This window comes from Onychostoma macrolepis, chromosome 07 (assembly GCF_012432095.1).
Source record: "Onychostoma macrolepis isolate SWU-2019 chromosome 07, ASM1243209v1, whole genome shotgun sequence".
Taxonomy (NCBI): domain Eukaryota; kingdom Metazoa; phylum Chordata; class Actinopteri; order Cypriniformes; family Cyprinidae; genus Onychostoma; species Onychostoma macrolepis.
In genome coordinates, this window is record NC_081161.1 from 37,263,707 (window position 1) to 37,280,453 (window position 16,747).

Here is a 16,747-nt window from a genome sequence, read left to right on the forward strand (position 1 = left end):
TCTACTCTATAATGAAAAACATAATTTTCAGAATGATTACAGGAATACTTATGTCTTAAAGTTTTTGAGATTGGTTTCATTAGTATTAAAGAAAGTTGATTACAAAGTAGAAGAAACCTAAAGGTCTGTAGGAAGGTACAGACGAGCTAAAATCTCATGCTATGCACCATATTTGGGGATACTCTGGTTCACAAATTAAGACTACATCATTAGAAGTGTTAACCAATTCTGGAGTGCTGAATTTTGCACCAATAATTATTTTAAAATATATACAGTAGTCATTTTTTACACGCATATCTAGGTTGTCAATGGTCCTGCTTTTGTGTCGACCAGGTTTGAATGTCAATTTAAATTTGCAGAAGCATAAATGAGATTTTGCTTCTGAATAGAGTCCTTTGAAAGAGAGCACACGTGTTATAGGAAGCAATTTTATGTTTGTGTTTTTTAAGCTTTATACAGCCCCAGTTTCCATCAATGTCAGGTTAAATTAATGAGATTTCAGTTTGGAGTCAATTGTTGCTTTCATGCAATTTCTTCTCAGCCCACAATTATGGTAGGAATATAAAGATGTATGTTCCTTGAATGTTTACAAACCTTTAATGTAAGTCTTTTGTTTTACTGTTACAGCTTAAATGCTCCATATGTAGCTGACAACAACCTTTTACGGGTTAATTGCATACTTACACACTAGAGGGCATTGTTAGTCTTTCTTTATTAGTCTATACCTGATGGTCCTAGTACAGTATGTCCAAGTAAAAATAATAATAATAAAAATAAGGGTTAGAAGAGTTTAAGAATGCCTGCATTTATTCCACTGTGACTGAAGATGTCAGTATGAGATGAACCATAATTAGGAGCAAAACTCATCGATAGATTACCATGCACCCAAGAAGGACCCATTTTTATCAGTATTTATATTTCAACATTTGCATGACAATTATTGCATTATTTAATTTAACTGCTTCATATTTTTCATGAAGTTTTGTAAACAACATCTGATCTGTTCATATTTGCGTAAATGTTTTGGGCTTTAAGGGAAAATCCATTTAACATTTGTCAAAAATTGTTTAACATTTGAGCCACTGGCTTGTTAACAGGAAATTTCTGGAGAATAATAAAGGAATGTCTTCCTCTTCCAATGGCACAGTTCTCAGATAAACAGCAAAGACTTGGTTTCAGTGTGACAGAAACCAAAACTGTCACAGCTCTACTCACATTTATTTATCAAGCCTGCCTATTATCACATGTCATAATGTTGAATTTGGTATCATACCTGATGTGTACTGACTTTCACTTTACATTTGCAGAAAACTTTAAGGGAAATTCCATTTCAAATTGTCACATGGCTGTACTTGAACTGAGAAATGTCCTCCTGTTTTTTGTTTGTTTACCTTACAAACTTGGGAAGCAACAGTTTTTTACATTTTCTGTCATTTTTTCCTACTTTTGTTTTCAGTACTGATTAAATATACCATGGCACAATATTTCTCAGCTAACTGATTTTATTGTTGTATATTAGAGCAATTTATGCCACACCTGGAAAGGCAAAAGAAAATTTAAGAGGCCATGTCTAAAATATGAAAACATCTTCAAATTCACTCTCATTTATGCCTCTGCATGAGCAAACAAATAGTTAAATTAAGAACATGCCATTCTATTGAAAGAATAAAAGAGTCAACATAAGAACAATGGACATAAAGCCTTCACCTTATATACTGTAGATGATTTTTATATAGCATCACACACAAAAGGAATAAACATTTTAACACAGTTTTCTACATGGCATTGTGCATTTGGCACACTTTAATCCAAAGCAACTTACATTGCATTCAAGCTACACATTTTTCACATTTTATCATGTCACGTTTACATCATTTTGTTTGGCTGCTTCGATGGTTTTCAATTTCTGTTCCAGGAAGGAATGGAAGTCTGCCGTGGCGCGACCCCATCTGAACAGGCAATGAAGTAACTGCTTGTTTGCAAGCATACTTGAGTGACTTTCAGGCAAACAAAGCAGAATTCTACCCTGCAGCGATTACATATGACATTCTTGCACCCTGTTGTGTCATGCTCCACAAGGTTGCCACAAGTGGGGCAAGCTCGCATTGAGGGACAGCTCACATTTTTGACTTCAGGTAGCGTTACATAACGACATTTTGCCAACTTTTCAATGTCAGGATTGGTGCAGCCGGGATTGTCACAGCGGTCAGACCGAGGGCCTGGGCCTTTCCACTCTCTCATACACTGCCAGCAGAAATGAAATGTCCGACCCTTCTCAGCCGTGCAGATTGTGCACATGACACAGAGGTTGGTAATGTCGGCCCTCTCTACGAATGTCTGGCATCCAGGACACTGAAGATAAAGTTAAAGAACAGTTCAGTGCCAACTTTTATGAATCTATTAAAGAATGCAATTATTCTTGGATGTATGTTGTGATTTATGCCAAGTAACTCACTGTTTTGTGTTCGCAGTACTCAGCTGCAGCAAGGACAGCCATTGTCTCTTCAAAATGGCACTGCTCCTCTTGTGTCAGTACAGCCAACCTCCGCACCTCCACATAGGGCCATTCTGCATTGCATCTTTGTATTGTGCCTTCTTTAAGTGCAGGGCATAGGAACTTGTGCTGACCCTGAGAATATAACGCAGACATACTTTTAGTTTACTGCATGTGCCTGTTAGCAAGAACTGATTCTTTACTTTGAATAAATGTATTACCTGGTCCAGCAGACTACGACACCATGCAGTCAGTGATTGTGGAGTCACTGCATGGCCACATGACATCTCAGCACGACGAGTCTCAGGGTCATCATCCCCAGCTGAAAGTATATTAGTAAACTGGGATCTTAAGATTCAAGAAAAATATTAATAATTATATTATTCATTTAAATTAACGCATTCTAAGGATGCAGGGTAACTGCTTAAATGATCACATTAAGGACTTAGCATACAATCACTAGAATTCATAAAATACAAAGTTTATATGCAATACCTAGATAATCAGTTTACCAAAATGTTTGGTCATCGCTCTTTTGTGCAATGCACTGGACTTCGCCATTTCAAGTGTGATGAATGAACTGGAAATAATATCACTCATTTTTAATTTATCACTAAAAGACATTAAAAACAGCTGTTAAGATGATGACTGGATGAGTCATAATGAGGTCATGTGACAAAATATTGTAGAATACTACCAAGAATACTGCCATAGGCTACTGTTTATAGGCTACTTTAAAAAAATTATAATAATAAAGTAGCATAACTCAATATTCAGTAATTAGCCTAAACATTGCCTTAAAAACTAGCTATATTTAATAGGCTATTAGATCGCTCTGAGATTTAGTTAGCCATCAGTATAAAGTGCGCTCAGTAATTTTTGTTACTCATCTTACGCGTAGGCCTACTCAGTATGCAACTAGCTAGACAAAGCACACTTGTTTTTGGTTTCTCTCTAAGGAACCCTACTGTAAAAAAGGCTATAAGTTTCTACTATTCTAATATCTCTCTTTTAAATCTCTCCCTCCTGCATGTTGAGTGACACGCACACACAGACCACTTCACCTGAGCCAATCAGTGTTCAGAAACCGTGACCACGTGATCTCCCCCCGCCCTTGCAGAGACTGTAGTTGAGTGCAGCAGCATGCGGAGACGGACGTTTAAGTTTCTGCGACATCATAGTTTACGGACTGTTTAAAGATCACCTTTTGGACAAAGTGTTGTGCGTGAATGCAAAAGTAAGTTTGGATTGTTAATGATGTAGTTGATGTGAGACTAATTTGCCTTTGTAAACACGTTATTACGCCTGTGAGGTAACGATATCTACGTGCGTATGCGTGCATTCATATTAAGTATGCGTATAACCCTGTTGCTTATGTCTATACATATCTTCCATCTTGTGAGTGTTAGAGTTAAATTTGTTGTTATTAGTACAAGTTATGTTCCCGTTTGAAGCAAGTTCATCGTATTCTTTATATATATAACGGGAAAAGTGTTGTAACAACCTTCTACGCGCATGCACTGTCGTCACTCAGACAAAGTGGCGCTGTACGTGCAGCGTGACTCTAATAAGGTATCAAGTTACAGCTGTGCGCTGCTTATAAGATAGAAATTACAGTCTGCCTTGTATTGCTACCTATCTTTGCCAATAATGTTCATGTTTAATTACTAAGCGTAACTTATTGTGTTGTGTTATTGCCAGTTTGTTATAATTTGACTATTATCATGTATATTCTGTATATTCATGTTTATGTCACTGCTTTATTTTGTAGAAAACCACAACTACATAACATCACAGCCTCGACTACAGTCTGTTGAGTGATGACAATAAATGGGTTATTCTCATAAGACGAGTGCATCTTTGCTTTGTCTCTAATCGGACAGTCTTTGGTGGATCAGTACCCTGAACCGCAAATAATTATATGGTGAATAGCTACTAAAGCTAACCATTTTTCATGGTCCTTCGAGCCGGATTCTCGACTTGCCAAAGAAATAGAAGATGTCTCAGCAGGCAGAGGAGGAGTCAACTGTGCGCGTCAGAAGGAAGACGGTCCTTCCGTGCGTTATGAGGAGTACGATCTCACTGGATTCACCACTAAGCCTGTTACCCAACCCATGTCACCACTCATCCATTCGACCAGACTGGCTGAAGGCGATCAAGCAGAGGAAGGCGCAACTGGCTTTACTCCACTGCTACCAGGTGATGAAGCTGACAGTCCGCTACAGTGGTCCGACGAAGAGTATGAATCTGCATCAGACATCATAAGGAGAGAAAATGAGGATCTCCGCATTGCCTTGCAGATGATACAGCAGGAAAGAGACTCATTCCAGAACGTAAATGACAAATATGCAGAGGAGCTTTCTCAGCTCAAGCAACAGATGAAGCAGCTACAAATTCAGATGGATCAGCAACGTCCTAGAAGTCAGCCCCCTTCACCTGTTGCCCCTCCGAGGCAACATAGCTCCAGTCGTCCTATACCTGCACCACGCGTCCAGTCACTGGTACGTCCTGTTGAAATGAGCTTCAAACCTGTACCAGCTCAACGCCACAGAATACAAACGGAGCCTCAGACTGAGGACAAGTTTCGAAGTCCATCACATAGTCCAACTCCAGCATCCGCTCCTCTTACCAAACAGACCTCCTCCTATCATTATATGCCACAAAAGGGTCAGAGATCAGACGTGTACTATTCCCAGAAACAGGACTCTTCCAGTTCTCCATACAGGGACTCTCAAGACCCTGCCAGGCATCCACAACCACGGTCACTCACTCCATCTCCTCCACCTGATCAAGAACTGATGTATCGAGGTCCAACTCCTACGGTCCCTGACTTCATACATCCCAACCCAAGAGAGTTCTCGGCTAAAATTGCTCTGGAGAATGTCCTCCCAGCTAATGCGACAGAAAGGTTCAAATTTCAGATACTGATGGACCATCTGAAGTTAGAGGAGGCTTTACTAATCGCTGACTCATACTGCCATTCCCAACATCCTTACACAAGGACAATGGCTGCTTTAGACCAACAGTATGGCCAGCCACATCAACTGGCTCTCCAGCGGATTGCAGAGTTAATGGATGGCCCCTGTATAGCTAGTGGAGACCAGAAGGCATTTCGTCTTTTCGCTCTTAAAGTCCGTTCACTGGTTGGCATGCTGGAGCAATTAGGCAGGAAGGGCACTTTCGAGTTACAGTGTGGTTCTCATGTGTCTCGGCTGCTTGGGAAGCTTCCCCACGACCTAAGATCAGGGTTTCGGAGATTTGCGCATCCACATTATGTGCCTATCCCTACTCTTCTGAATTTTGCAGAATGGCTGGAGTTCGAAATTGAAGTTCAAGAGGACACTACCAGGTTTGTAAGCAATCAGCGCAGAGGGCCCTCGACACGAACAAGAGAGACTATCAGAGACTCTAAGTCAGCCACGAAAGGCACCACAATCTTCCTGGGTACTGAGAAGGCGATTCCTGAGTCTACACCACCTGCTCCACCTTCAAGGAGTTCTATGAGACCGTACTGCCCGTACTGTGACAACAGTAAGCACTCCCTCAACAACTGCAGCAACTTCAAACAGCTTACTAAAGAGCAAAACGAAGCTGGGTCAAAGACAACAATAGATGCTGGCGTTGTGGCAGAACCCATAAGTCAGCAGAATGTAACCTGAAGATGCGTTGCAGACAGTGCAGTAGCCGACACCTTATGGCTCTGCATGACATCAGTGCTGGGAAAACAGAGAATCCAAAGCTCGTCCAAGATGAAACTGCTGATTCCAACAGCTGTCTGTTCAACACTATGAATGAGATTCTTCTGATTCATAAACCACCTACCAGCAGGAAGGTTCTGCTTAAGATCAGTAAAGTGATTCTCAGAAATGGAAAGAGGAGGATGAATGCATACGCAATCCAGGATGATGGATCAGAGAGAACTATCCTCCTCCACAGTGCAGCTCAGCAGTTGGGCCTCAAAGGTCAGCCTGAAGACCTCCCACTCCGAACAATCAGGCAGGAGTTACAAGTTCTCAGAGGAGCAGCAGTCTCATTTGTGATCTCGCCAATTGCTCAGCCGACTAAAAGGTATCATATCAAAGGTGCCTTCACTGCTCAACAGCTAAGCTTAGCAGAACATTCACACCCAGTGAAGAATCTGAGAGAGATATCAGCACCTCAAAGGGCTCCCACTGCAAGACTTTGAAGCGGTCTCTCCTGTGTTGCTCATTGGATCAGATAATCCCCATCTGATCACTCCTGTGGAGCCAATCAGGTTGGGGCCTCCAGGTGGACCAGCTGCCGTAAACACTGCCTTGGCTGGACATTACAGGGTCCGGTCCAACACTTATGGAAGGACATGACCGAACAACACTGTCTCTTCACCTCAGTCTCATTCCCGAATCTGATCTCTACAAGCAAGTAGAGAAATTATGGCAGGTGGATGTACTTCCTGGTGCAACGAAAGATGTGCATCAGATCCAAACATGACCAAGAGGCGGTAGAACTTCTGGAAAGGAAGACCATAAGGGTTGAGGTGGATGGTGTCAGGCGATATGCAACCCCTCTCTTGCGTGTCAAGAACATGCCCGAACTCAAAGCACCTAAAGAGGCCGTCTTATCGCAGCTGAGGGCCACTGAAAGGAGACTGGTCAAAATCCGCAACAAGCAGCCGCTTATACCACAGAGATTGCAAAACTGGAACAAGCAGGTTATGTTAACAAGTTGCCACTAAATGCTGTGACAGACACATCCTGCTCCTGGTACATCCCGCACCACATGGTGCATCACAACGGGAAAAACAGGATAGTTTTCAACTGCTCGTTCCAATATCATGGACAAAACCTGAATGAGCTTCTACTTCCAGGACCAGCGTTGGGGCCATCCCTACTTGCGGTGCTACTCAGATTTAGGGAACATTCAGTGGCGGTCAGCAGCGACATCAAGGATGTTCCACCAAGTTAGACTGCTCCCAGAGGACAAATCACTTCTGCGCTTCCTCTGGAGAGATCTAAATGTACAGGACCTACCCAGCGTGTACGAGTGGCAGGTCCTCCCTTTCGGCACCACCTGCAGCCCCTGCTGCGCCATCTTTGCACTCCAGAAACACGTCCTTGACCATAGCCAGCCCGGAGATGATGTCTACAATTCTGTGCTGAAGTCCTTTTATGTAGACAACTGCCTACAAAGTTTCACTTCAGTAGAAGAAGCAAAATGCTTCGTTGACAGAATCAGGAACCTGCTGGCAGATGGCGGGTTTGAGTTGAGGCAGTGGTCGAGCAATGCCCCATCAACGATTAGTCACCTGTCCCACAATTCCATATCAGACAGTGCAGAGCTCTGGATTTCACAAGGCCGAACAGACGTCCAGGAATCGACATTGGGGCTCCTCTGGAACCATCAGTCTGACACAATCTCCTACAAATACCGTGCCAAGAACAGTTGTGAAACCACCATGCGCAACATATATAGAGTACTGGCTAGCCAGTACGACCCGTTGGGCTATCTCATCCCTTATACCACCCGTGCCAAGATTCTTGTACAACGCCTGTGGGATAAAAAACGGGATTGGGATGATCCACACTTGCCAGCAGATCTGTTACAAACCTGGACTGAGTGGGAGGAGGAGCTACCAGCCCTACAAAATATTGTTCTTCCTCGGTGTTACTGTAGCCCCATCAAAGACACCGCAACGAGTCTAAGAGACATACACGTTTTCTGTGATGCCTCCGAACGTGCGTATGGCTCTGTGGCATATCTTCGAACGGAGGACCAACATGGGCAAACGGAGATGGCTTTCCTAACCGCCAGATCTCGTGTAGCACCAAAAAAACAACAATCTGTTCCCCGACTGGAACTATGCGCTGCACTGACTGGAGCTCAACTTGCCAAAGTACTCCAAACTGAGTTGAATCTGCCCATACGTCAGACAATCTTGTGGACTGACTCAACCACCGTCCTCACATGGTTACAATCTGACTCATGTCGATTTAAAGTGTTTGTGGGGACTCGGTCGCAGAGATCCAGGATCTCACAGATAAACACAGCTGGCGATATGTACCCTCCGCAAGTAATCCAGCAGATCACATTACTAGGGAAAGAGTCTCTGTGAGCTTGGCCCGAAAGCCGCTGGTGCCAAGGACCCCTCTTCCTGAGAGAGCCACCCAATCTATGGCCTGAATGCCCCATTCCAGAGGAACCAAATGATAAAGAACTTCGTAAAGTTGGTACCTGTACTCTTGTCTGCTTCACTTTTTCTGATTTCAGTCAGTTTAAGACTCTCGAGGAGCTAATCGAGTCCACGGCTCTTCAAGGGGCGGCCGATGGTAAGCCCACAGCCAGCGACTACAGAAGTGCTGAGATTAATGTTTTGCAGCAAGCACAGCGGGAATGCTTCCCATCAGACTTGGAACAATTGAAGGCTGGTAAACCACTTTCGTGCAACAGCCGACTAAGAGCACTGGCCCCGGAACTCGATGGAGAATCCAAATTAATCCGAGTCGGCGGACGCCACGACATAGCACTTACCTGGAGACCGACAACATGCACCCTATTGTACTGGATCCAAAGCACCCCATCACAAAACTTATCATCCAAACCTATGATTCTAAACTTTGTCATCCAGGCCCTGAGAGGGTGTTCGCTGAACTCCGCCGTAAATACTGGATCCTGCGTGGAAGAGAGGCCATCAAGAGTTTGCAGCGAGAGTGTGTCCAGTGTCAGAAATGGAGAAAAAACCCAGAGGTACCTAAAATGGCGGACCTCCCCCCCGCCAGGCTGCGTCTTTTCAAGCCCACCTTTTACTCCACTGGCGTAGACTGCTTTGGTCCCTATGCTGTCAGAACGGGTCGGCGCAGTGAGAAGAAATGGGGAATAATCTTCAAATGCCTCACCACCAGAGCAGTATATATCGACATTCTCCATAGTCTGGAAACCGATTCCTTCCTTATGGCACTCAGGCGGTTCATGGCTAGACGAGGAAAACCCCATGAACTCTTGTCAGACCAAGGCACAAATTTCAGAGGGGGTGAAAGAGAGCTAAGAGAAGCCTTTACAGCTCTTGCCCCAGATCTGCAGAGACAATTAGCAAAACAGCAGATTGAATTCCATTTCAATCCCCCTAACTCACCACACTTCGGAGGCTGTTGGGAGCGAGAAATTCGTTCTTTGAAAAATGCACTGATGGTTACTCTAGGAACTCAATCTGTGACCTTTGAGGTCCTGCAAACTGTACTGGTGGAGATTGAAGGAATTTTGAACTCCAAACCATTGGGATATACGTCATCCGATGCTTCCGATCCTGACCCCATTACTCCAAATTGTTTCCTAATGGGGCGGCCAGATGCTTCACTCCCCCTGACAGTATACCCTCAGTCTGAGATGGTCAGTCGGAGACGGACGTTTAAGTTTCTGCGACATCATAGTTTACGGACTGTTTAAAGATCACCTTTTGGACAAAGTGTTGTGCGTGAATGCAAAAGTAAGTTTGGATTGTTAATGATGTAGTTGATGTGAGACTAATTTGCCTTTGTAAACACGTTATTACGCCTGTGAGGTAACGATATCTACGTGCGTATGCGTGCATTCATATTAAGTATGCGTATAACCCTGTTGCTTATGTCTATACATATCTTCCATCTTGTGAGTGTTAGAGTTAAATTTGTTGTTATTAGTACAAGTTATGTTCCCGTTTGAAGCAAGTTCATCGTATTCTTTATATATATAACGGGAAAAGTGTTGTAACAACCTTCTACGCGCATGCACTGTCGTCACTCAGACAAAGTGGCGCTGTACGTGCAGCGTGACTCTAATAAGGTATCAAGTTACAGCTGTGCGCTGCTTATAAGATAGAAATTACAGTCTGCCTTGTATTGCTACCTATCTTTGCCAATAATGTTCATGTTTAATTACTAAGCGTAACTTATTGTGTTGTGTTATTGCCAGTTTGTTATAATTTGACTATTATCATGTATATTCTGTATATTCATGTTTATGTCACTGCTTTATTTTGTAGAAAACCACAACTACATAACATCACAGCCTCGACTACAGTCTGTTGAGTGATGACAATAAATGGGTTATTCTCATAAGACGAGTGCATCTTTGCTTTGTCTCTAATCGGACAGTCTTTGGTGGATCAGTACCCTGAACCGGCAAATAATTATATGGTGAATAGCTACTAAAGCTAACCATTTTTTCACCTACCGAAATGACTGTCATCTTCATCTAACGTGAGTTTACATAAATGTAAGGCTATATACATACTTATGTCATCCTGTCGCGTTACAAACTTAAGTGTTTTGTCGTTGGGATCGTAGCGTTTTTCCTCCTGCTGTTGTTCCGTCATTGTCGCTCCAGCTGTCAGTTTAAAAATGAAACTTAGGTTATTATGTTGACAGTGTTTTGTTCTCTTTCCAGTTTGTCACATGGCTTCCTGGCTGAGGGCTCGAGTTGGATACCTGTCACGTTAAGTTACAGGCTAATAAATGAGTAGCTAATTTTCCAGTGTTTGTGTTTCCTCTTTCCAAAGAAGCAGCTATAATTGTTGCAGAATAAATTATAGAATTAGAATAAACTGAATAAATTGATACATTTTAACGGCAAAAGTAGATAGTGTGATTTTTTTTTATTTTTATTTTTTATTTTTTATTATTGTTATTGTTATTATCTAAAGAGCAAAGATTTAGGCGAATATGACCCTATTTATTTTTTATCAAATAGCCTAGGCTAGGGCGTCAACATCTCAGGCATATTGAACAGAAAGTGAAACGTCCACGGTTCATACGGAGTTTTCCAGTAACTTGTTTAGGTGTTCTCCTAAAATGGGAAAGATTTACCAGATCATTGTGGTTGGAATAAAGGGGGAGAAGAAAACGGTCGATGTTGCGACATCAGAGGAAGAATTCAACACGACGACAATTTTGCAATTCAAAAAGAAAATTGCAGAAAAATTGCCCGGGCAGGCAGGTAAGATCAAATGCTAAAATATGTTAATCCATTTAGTCCTAGTCTAATTAAATACACAGGCCTATGCATGTCTTTAAAAGTTAGCTGTTTTATTTCCGGTCTGTAACCGATGGTTTAACCTTGTTTCTTAAATCGTATCATAGGGGATGATCCATCGTCCCTGAGGCTGCTGTACACAGATAAACAACTAGAAGACAATGACACGCTTTTAGACCACCAAATTAAGGATCGCTCCACTCTCTTCATGGTCTTACGTCTACCCGGAGGTTTCCAAACATGCTGAGAAGAAACGAGTCCCTGCCGGAATGAAGTCCAGCTTAAGGGTCTCGTCGACAGGACAACATTTTAAACACAGAGACACTTCTTGATTAATGAATCAATGTGTTGTTATCCAGCCTATTGTATGCTATTATGAGTGTGGGATACTGTAAATGGGGATCTGTCACCTCACATCGGGGATATAGCCTAATCAGAGCAGTCTTTGAAACCCATTTCAGGAATTTTATCGATAAAGAAAATACAATTTGATTTTAAGAATTATGATTTATGATTGTTAGGCCTTCTTGGATAAATTAGCCTATTTTATTTAGTTGGCAACAATTAATAAATCCTAACTGTTTAGTTTTTTCAAATGAATATTATCAAATGTGAAATAAAATGATAAATTTTGAATGATGTTCTTTGCATTTAAGTTCTGTCCTCTTGACAGTTTCCGTTGTTTATACATTAACGCGTGAATTCGAAAGTAAAACTAGGCTATTAAGTTACTTGTCAGTTGTCTGGCGAAGTTGGACGTGCTAATAGTTTGAAACTGAGGTAATTAATCAGCAATAAGACTGTGCTTTGTTCTATATGAATTTCCTCCGTGTACCAGAAGAAAAGGCGATTTTCAGCTGAGGTAAGTTCGGATGCAAAATATTCGATGCATATTCGAATAGTCTTAATCATTTAATTCACTATTAGTTTTCTTTGTGATAAATACTCGCTATTGTTTTATCCCACTAAACTTAATGGAATTTAGCATAAATTAGGCCTATGCATTTAAAAAAATCTGTGAATTTGTTTATTCATACACGTATCAAACAAAAGGGCAAAACTGGTTTGCCTTACAGACACGTTTACAGAAGCCTCTGTCCGCTCCTTAAACGGCATGAAAACCCCAGGACATGTCATCGAGAAGCGCGAATCTCCCAGCAGGTGGGTTGACTAATCAACACATATAATCAGAGCTGGTAGATTACTTACAAATTGTAATCTGTAACTGATTCCAAATTACATGACAAAAATTGTAACGTAATCCACTACATTACACACTATAGGCAATATAATCAGATTACTTTTGACCGAACTCGTTTATCACATTGATTTAAACAGGATAATCTTGTACCATAATGATGTAAAAATACAAAGAGTGAGAAAATATATTACTTTCATTGTAATTAACAACATGAAATGTATTAAACATTACATTACATCAAGGTTTCCCAAACTGGGGCTCGTAAAGAAACTGCAGGGGGTTTGTGAGTTTAATGAAAGGCAAACATGTAATTAAATCATGGAAATGTAATGTTGAAACACTTCTTAAACCTGAAATGATTTTTGTAAATCCATTGGTCAAATGCTGTGTTGCACCTGACTAATGACTAGTCTATGTGTGAATGTCCACAAAACTGGACTTTCTGAGTATATAGAAGCGGTAGACTACAGAAAGGAAAGTTTAAAAGAAAAAAAAAGAGGAATTAGAGAGAATCAATAAATGATGAATAATTTATTGCTATTGTGTGAATATTATGTAGTCATATAATCAATAAAAAAAGTAACTGTAGTCTGATTACGAGTATTTTAAAATGTAATTTACTCTAATTACAAGTAATCTGATTACGTAATCCAGATTACATGTAATCAGTTACTACCCAGCTCTGCATATAATCAATGCTTAAAAGTAACTTTCGAAAGATCAAGGTTAAACATTCTTATTGTGTGGTCTGCTTATTGTGTAGGCTATCTGTTGTTTTATGTGAAATACCTTGCCAATACAGCCACACAGGACGGTTTGAGGAACGAGCGCGTGCAATGGACTAATGGACTCTGTTACGTGTGTTACTTCTGTAGGCTATTCGGGAACAACGTCCAATATAATGGGCTGAAAAATCAAGGTGCCACATGCTACTTAAATGCAGTATTGCAATGTCTATTCATGACCCCAAAATTCAGAGAGGCAGTGGTGAGGTAAAATGAATGAATAAATAACCTTAAAACGTATTTATTAGGCTACAGAATTATGATTATTGCTATGACTGATGATACAATTCTTTACTACCATTCTAATTTTTTCTTTACTGCTTTTTTATTTTCGCTGATCTATTTAGTTATGAAGCCCTCCCAGGAGATTGTGGTGAAGAAAATCTCTTGTTACAACTTAAGAAACTGTTCAAACAGCTGTCAGGAAAAACAGCCACAACTGAAGGAATAACCAAGGGTCTTGGAGTAAGAAATGGTGGGTTCATTTAATTTTCAAGTCAACACAATGTTGACATGTGATAAATAACCAACATTCATACTTGAATAATGGTTTCGTTTCACAAAATAGGTTAAATGCTCATGATTAAAACAATTTTATTATTTCCACAAAATTGTATTTGTTTGATGAAATTATTTACATAAAATTTAGACTGTTTTCATATAATTTTTTTAATCTTCAAGTGTTTGAGCAACAAGATGCGGTGGAGTATTATCGGAAGATTTTGAAAGCAGTAGGGACACGCACCTCTCAGGTATATCACATATTCAGTGTGTTTCGATTTGAGTGAGATTAAACAACTAACTGTATAAGTCTCTGTTATTATCATTGATGGCTTACGAATATGCAATAACATTAAGAAGTAGCCTACATATCAAAAATGACTTGCACATTCCAGGCCTTTGAAGGGAAAATGAGCAACATAACAAAATGCTGTACATGTGGCAAGGAGACCAGAGAAACCAACAACTTCATCTCAACACTTCTGTCTATCGATGTTGGAAACGATGAGACGTATGATGTGGTAGGAAGACTAATCATGACCATCATATACAAAACAAAGTTTATTTTAGCAAAGTTTTTTTTGTTCTTGGTATTGCTTTACAATATCTTCCCCCTAAAACCGCATGGTGTTTATTTTTTTGGGGGTTTTTTTCATGGTGACCCATAGGTAAACGGTCTGAAAACCTTCATTAAACATTCAAAACTAGAAGAGGATGACTGGATGTACTGTGATGAATGTGACCAAAAAACAGAAACAGAAATTGTGAGTAAAAGAAAATATAAACATCCATCACCCATTCAGATGACCGTTCGGAACTGACAAAAAAAGAATTTATGAGTTTTCAACATGTGTTTTTTCTTGCAATTTTCCAACTCTTGCAGTGGAGTAAAATAGATGAATATCCCTCTGTTCTCACTCTGCATCTGAAGAGGTTTGACTTTGATTACATACAGATGAGATACAAGAAGAACGAATGTCATCTGGATGTACCTCTAAGTTTACCTCCAAGTACCTCCAATGAGGTATCATTAATAAATCATCGTACCAAATGTAAACTGCTATTTAAAATCAGTACAAAATAGTCTAAACCTTAAAAAACCTTGTCTGTCTCTGCAGGATAATTGGCCTAAATATGATCTTTATGCCGTTATCAACCATAAGGGTGGATACACTGGTGGACACTACGATGCAATCATCAGATCTTATGAAAATAAAATATGGTACCGTTTTGATGACTGTACCGTAACACAGGTACATTTGTTTGTTGGTTTGATTAGCATTATAGGATAAAGCTAATTTATATGACTCAAACTGTACTTTTATTCTTTAATATTCATGTCAATTTTTACAGACTTCAGAAACATCACTGAAAAAGTGAGTGTTGTTCTCTCTCTTGTGATAAATGTGAAAGGTATTTCTTGGAAGTAGTATTTAGTAGTAAAAAGTATTTTCTTTTTTCTTTGACAGCTCCAATCTACCATACATGCTGATGTACAGAAAAGGTAAGGGTGAAATACACCAGCTCCATTTTTTTAACATGTTGATACTTCAGAGACAACAACGGCTGTAAAATATTCATTAAAATGTTTCGTTTATGTGTATTTGTTGTTGAAAACAGCGGTTCCACATCCTTTAAGGATCCTTCTAATAGGGCCTTCCAGATCTGGGAAAAGTACAGTAGGCAACACCATCCTCGGTGGAAATTACTTTCCTTGTGGAAGTGGATCAGAGACTGTGACCAAAGAGTCCATGGCAAAGACAGTGGAAAAGATCACTGTAGTGGACACTCCAAATCTCTTTTCCCTCGATGAATTGAGTTGGAGAAAGGAAATGGAAAGATGCATTGAGTTATGTGACCCAGGCCCCAATGTGATTCTCTGGGTCACACCAATATGTAAATTTAGCGATCAACAACAAGGTCTTTTCCATGCCTTCAGAAAACGACTAGATTCAGGAACCACAAAACATATGATGGTTATCTTCACAAAAGGGAAAGAGCTTGAAAATCTTCAGGAAACCATTAAAATATTTATTTCCAAACGCAGCAAGCTTGGTAAAGTGGTTCATAGCTGTCAGGATAGATATCATGTTACTGACAGTCACAATTACACCTCAGATCTGCTTGAAAAACTCAACGAGATGGTGACATCAGAAGAAGCTACTGCAATTTCAAAAAGAAAATTAAAGCGCTGTGCGAAAAGGAAACAGTTCTTAAGAAGAAGATGAAAATACCATAAACATTAAAGTTGTTGAAAAATATCAAATGTCTTGGGTCTTGCAGACAAAATAACTGAAATGTAATTGAGTGCACAAAAGCTGTAACTAATGAGAGAAGATTTTCTTTTGGAATGTGTTTAATCACTGAATGTTTTCTTGTGTCATCTCATTTTTAGTTGCAATTTTGAGTGTTTTTGCCACTTACATACTTTCAAATGAATCAAATGAGCCAAACTTTTTTATTTTCATGCAGTTTTTGTACATTATTATTTTAAAAACATTATTATTTGAAATTGACAAACTGAGTTTTTGAAGAAAAATGAACATATCACAATTCTGAAAATTGAAAATAAACTACTGAAAAAACAATAAATGAAACTAAATGAATCTGATGCTTTATCCACATATTTGTTTCTTTGTATTAAATGTGTAATAACCCCACTGTTATACATACATACATTTATAATTTCCAATAATGACATTCAAATTCAAACAATGTAACAGACATCAGAATATTTTTTAAAAAGACTGAATTGATTATTTTGATTAATTATCATTCATTGTT

The 16,747-nt window shown here is 39.9% G+C and overlaps 4 protein-coding genes across 5 annotated transcripts; 3 read left to right on the forward strand and 1 right to left on the reverse strand.

Annotated features, from left to right (window-relative positions):
- Window positions 1-100: 100 nt before the first annotated feature.
- Window positions 101-10,869, reverse strand: si:ch211-212k18.15 (uncharacterized protein LOC563681 homolog). Of its 2 annotated transcripts, none has more exons than XM_058781984.1 (4): window positions 10,739-10,869; window positions 2,716-2,816; window positions 2,456-2,629; window positions 101-2,352 (listed from the first exon to the last, which is right to left on the reverse strand). In XM_058781984.1, the coding sequence occupies exons 1-4, from the start codon at window positions 10,818-10,820 to the stop codon at window positions 1,900-1,902; spliced, it is 810 nt and encodes a 269-aa protein (XP_058637967.1). In that variant the 5' UTR covers window positions 10,821-10,869; the 3' UTR covers window positions 101-1,899. The 2 variants fall into 2 exon arrangements, with proteins under 2 accessions (XP_058637967.1, XP_058637968.1); XM_058781985.1 differs by having other exon boundaries at window positions 2,716-3,458; window positions 10,675-10,814.
- On the forward strand, window positions 8,974-10,709 carry LOC131544044 (uncharacterized). Its single transcript, XM_058781983.1, has 2 exons — window positions 8,974-9,953; window positions 10,488-10,709. The coding sequence occupies exon 1, from the start codon at window positions 9,017-9,019 to the stop codon at window positions 9,911-9,913; it is 897 nt and encodes a 298-aa protein (XP_058637966.1). The 5' UTR covers window positions 8,974-9,016; the 3' UTR covers window positions 9,914-9,953; window positions 10,488-10,709.
- A 418-nt stretch (window positions 10,870-11,287) lies between the features above and the next one.
- Window positions 11,288-11,981, forward strand: zgc:194655 (uncharacterized protein LOC794380 homolog). Its single transcript, XM_058781986.1, has 2 exons — window positions 11,288-11,440; window positions 11,584-11,981. The coding sequence occupies exons 1-2, from the start codon at window positions 11,296-11,298 to the stop codon at window positions 11,721-11,723; spliced, it is 285 nt and encodes a 94-aa protein (XP_058637969.1). The 5' UTR covers window positions 11,288-11,295; the 3' UTR covers window positions 11,724-11,981.
- A 241-nt stretch (window positions 11,982-12,222) lies between these two features.
- On the forward strand, window positions 12,223-16,191 carry si:ch211-212k18.13 (ubiquitin carboxyl-terminal hydrolase 47). The gene is made up of 12 exons (XM_058781975.1): window positions 12,223-12,338; window positions 12,553-12,637; window positions 13,553-13,669; window positions 13,810-13,937; window positions 14,144-14,214; window positions 14,359-14,484; window positions 14,632-14,727; window positions 14,847-14,987; window positions 15,082-15,216; window positions 15,317-15,339; window positions 15,433-15,467; window positions 15,584-16,191. The coding sequence occupies exons 2-12, from the start codon at window positions 12,591-12,593 to the stop codon at window positions 16,189-16,191; spliced, it is 1,527 nt and encodes a 508-aa protein (XP_058637958.1). The 5' UTR covers window positions 12,223-12,338; window positions 12,553-12,590.
- The last annotated feature ends 556 nt before the right edge of the window (window positions 16,192-16,747 follow it).

What these genes read in the sequence shown, in the direction of transcription:
- LOC131544044 (XM_058781983.1), top strand. Translation starts at nt 9,017, where the DNA reads ATGCACCCTATTGTACTGGATCCAAAGCACCCCATCACAAAACTTATC.
- si:ch211-212k18.13 (XM_058781975.1), top strand. Translation starts at nt 12,591, where the DNA reads ATGAAAACCCCAGGACATGTCATCGAGAAGCGCGAATCTCCCAGCAG. An exon ending in TAGGGACACGCACCTCTCAG is followed by an intron (nt 14,215 to 14,358) that starts GTATATCACATA and finishes TGCACATTCCAG; the next exon opens with GCCTTTGAAGGGAAAATGAG. An exon ending in TCAGAAACATCACTGAAAAA is followed by an intron (nt 15,340 to 15,432) that starts GTGAGTGTTGTT and finishes TTTCTTTGACAG; the next exon opens with CTCCAATCTACCATACATGC.
- zgc:194655 (XM_058781986.1), top strand. Translation starts at nt 11,296, where the DNA reads ATGGGAAAGATTTACCAGATCATTGTGGTTGGAATAAAGGGGGAGAAG. An exon ending in AAAATTGCCCGGGCAGGCAG is followed by an intron (nt 11,441 to 11,583) that starts GTAAGATCAAAT and finishes ATCGTATCATAG; the next exon opens with GGGATGATCCATCGTCCCTG.
- si:ch211-212k18.15 (XM_058781984.1), bottom strand. Translation starts at nt 10,820, where the DNA reads ATGACGGAACAACAGCAGGAGGAAAAACGCTACGATCCCAACGACAAA. An exon ending in AACGCGACAGGATGACATAA is followed by an intron (nt 2,817 to 10,738) that starts GTATGTATATAG and finishes ATATACTTTCAG; the next exon opens with CTGGGGATGATGACCCTGAG. An exon ending in GTCGTAGTCTGCTGGACCAG is followed by an intron (nt 2,630 to 2,715) that starts GTAATACATTTA and finishes TTATATTCTCAG; the next exon opens with GGTCAGCACAAGTTCCTATG.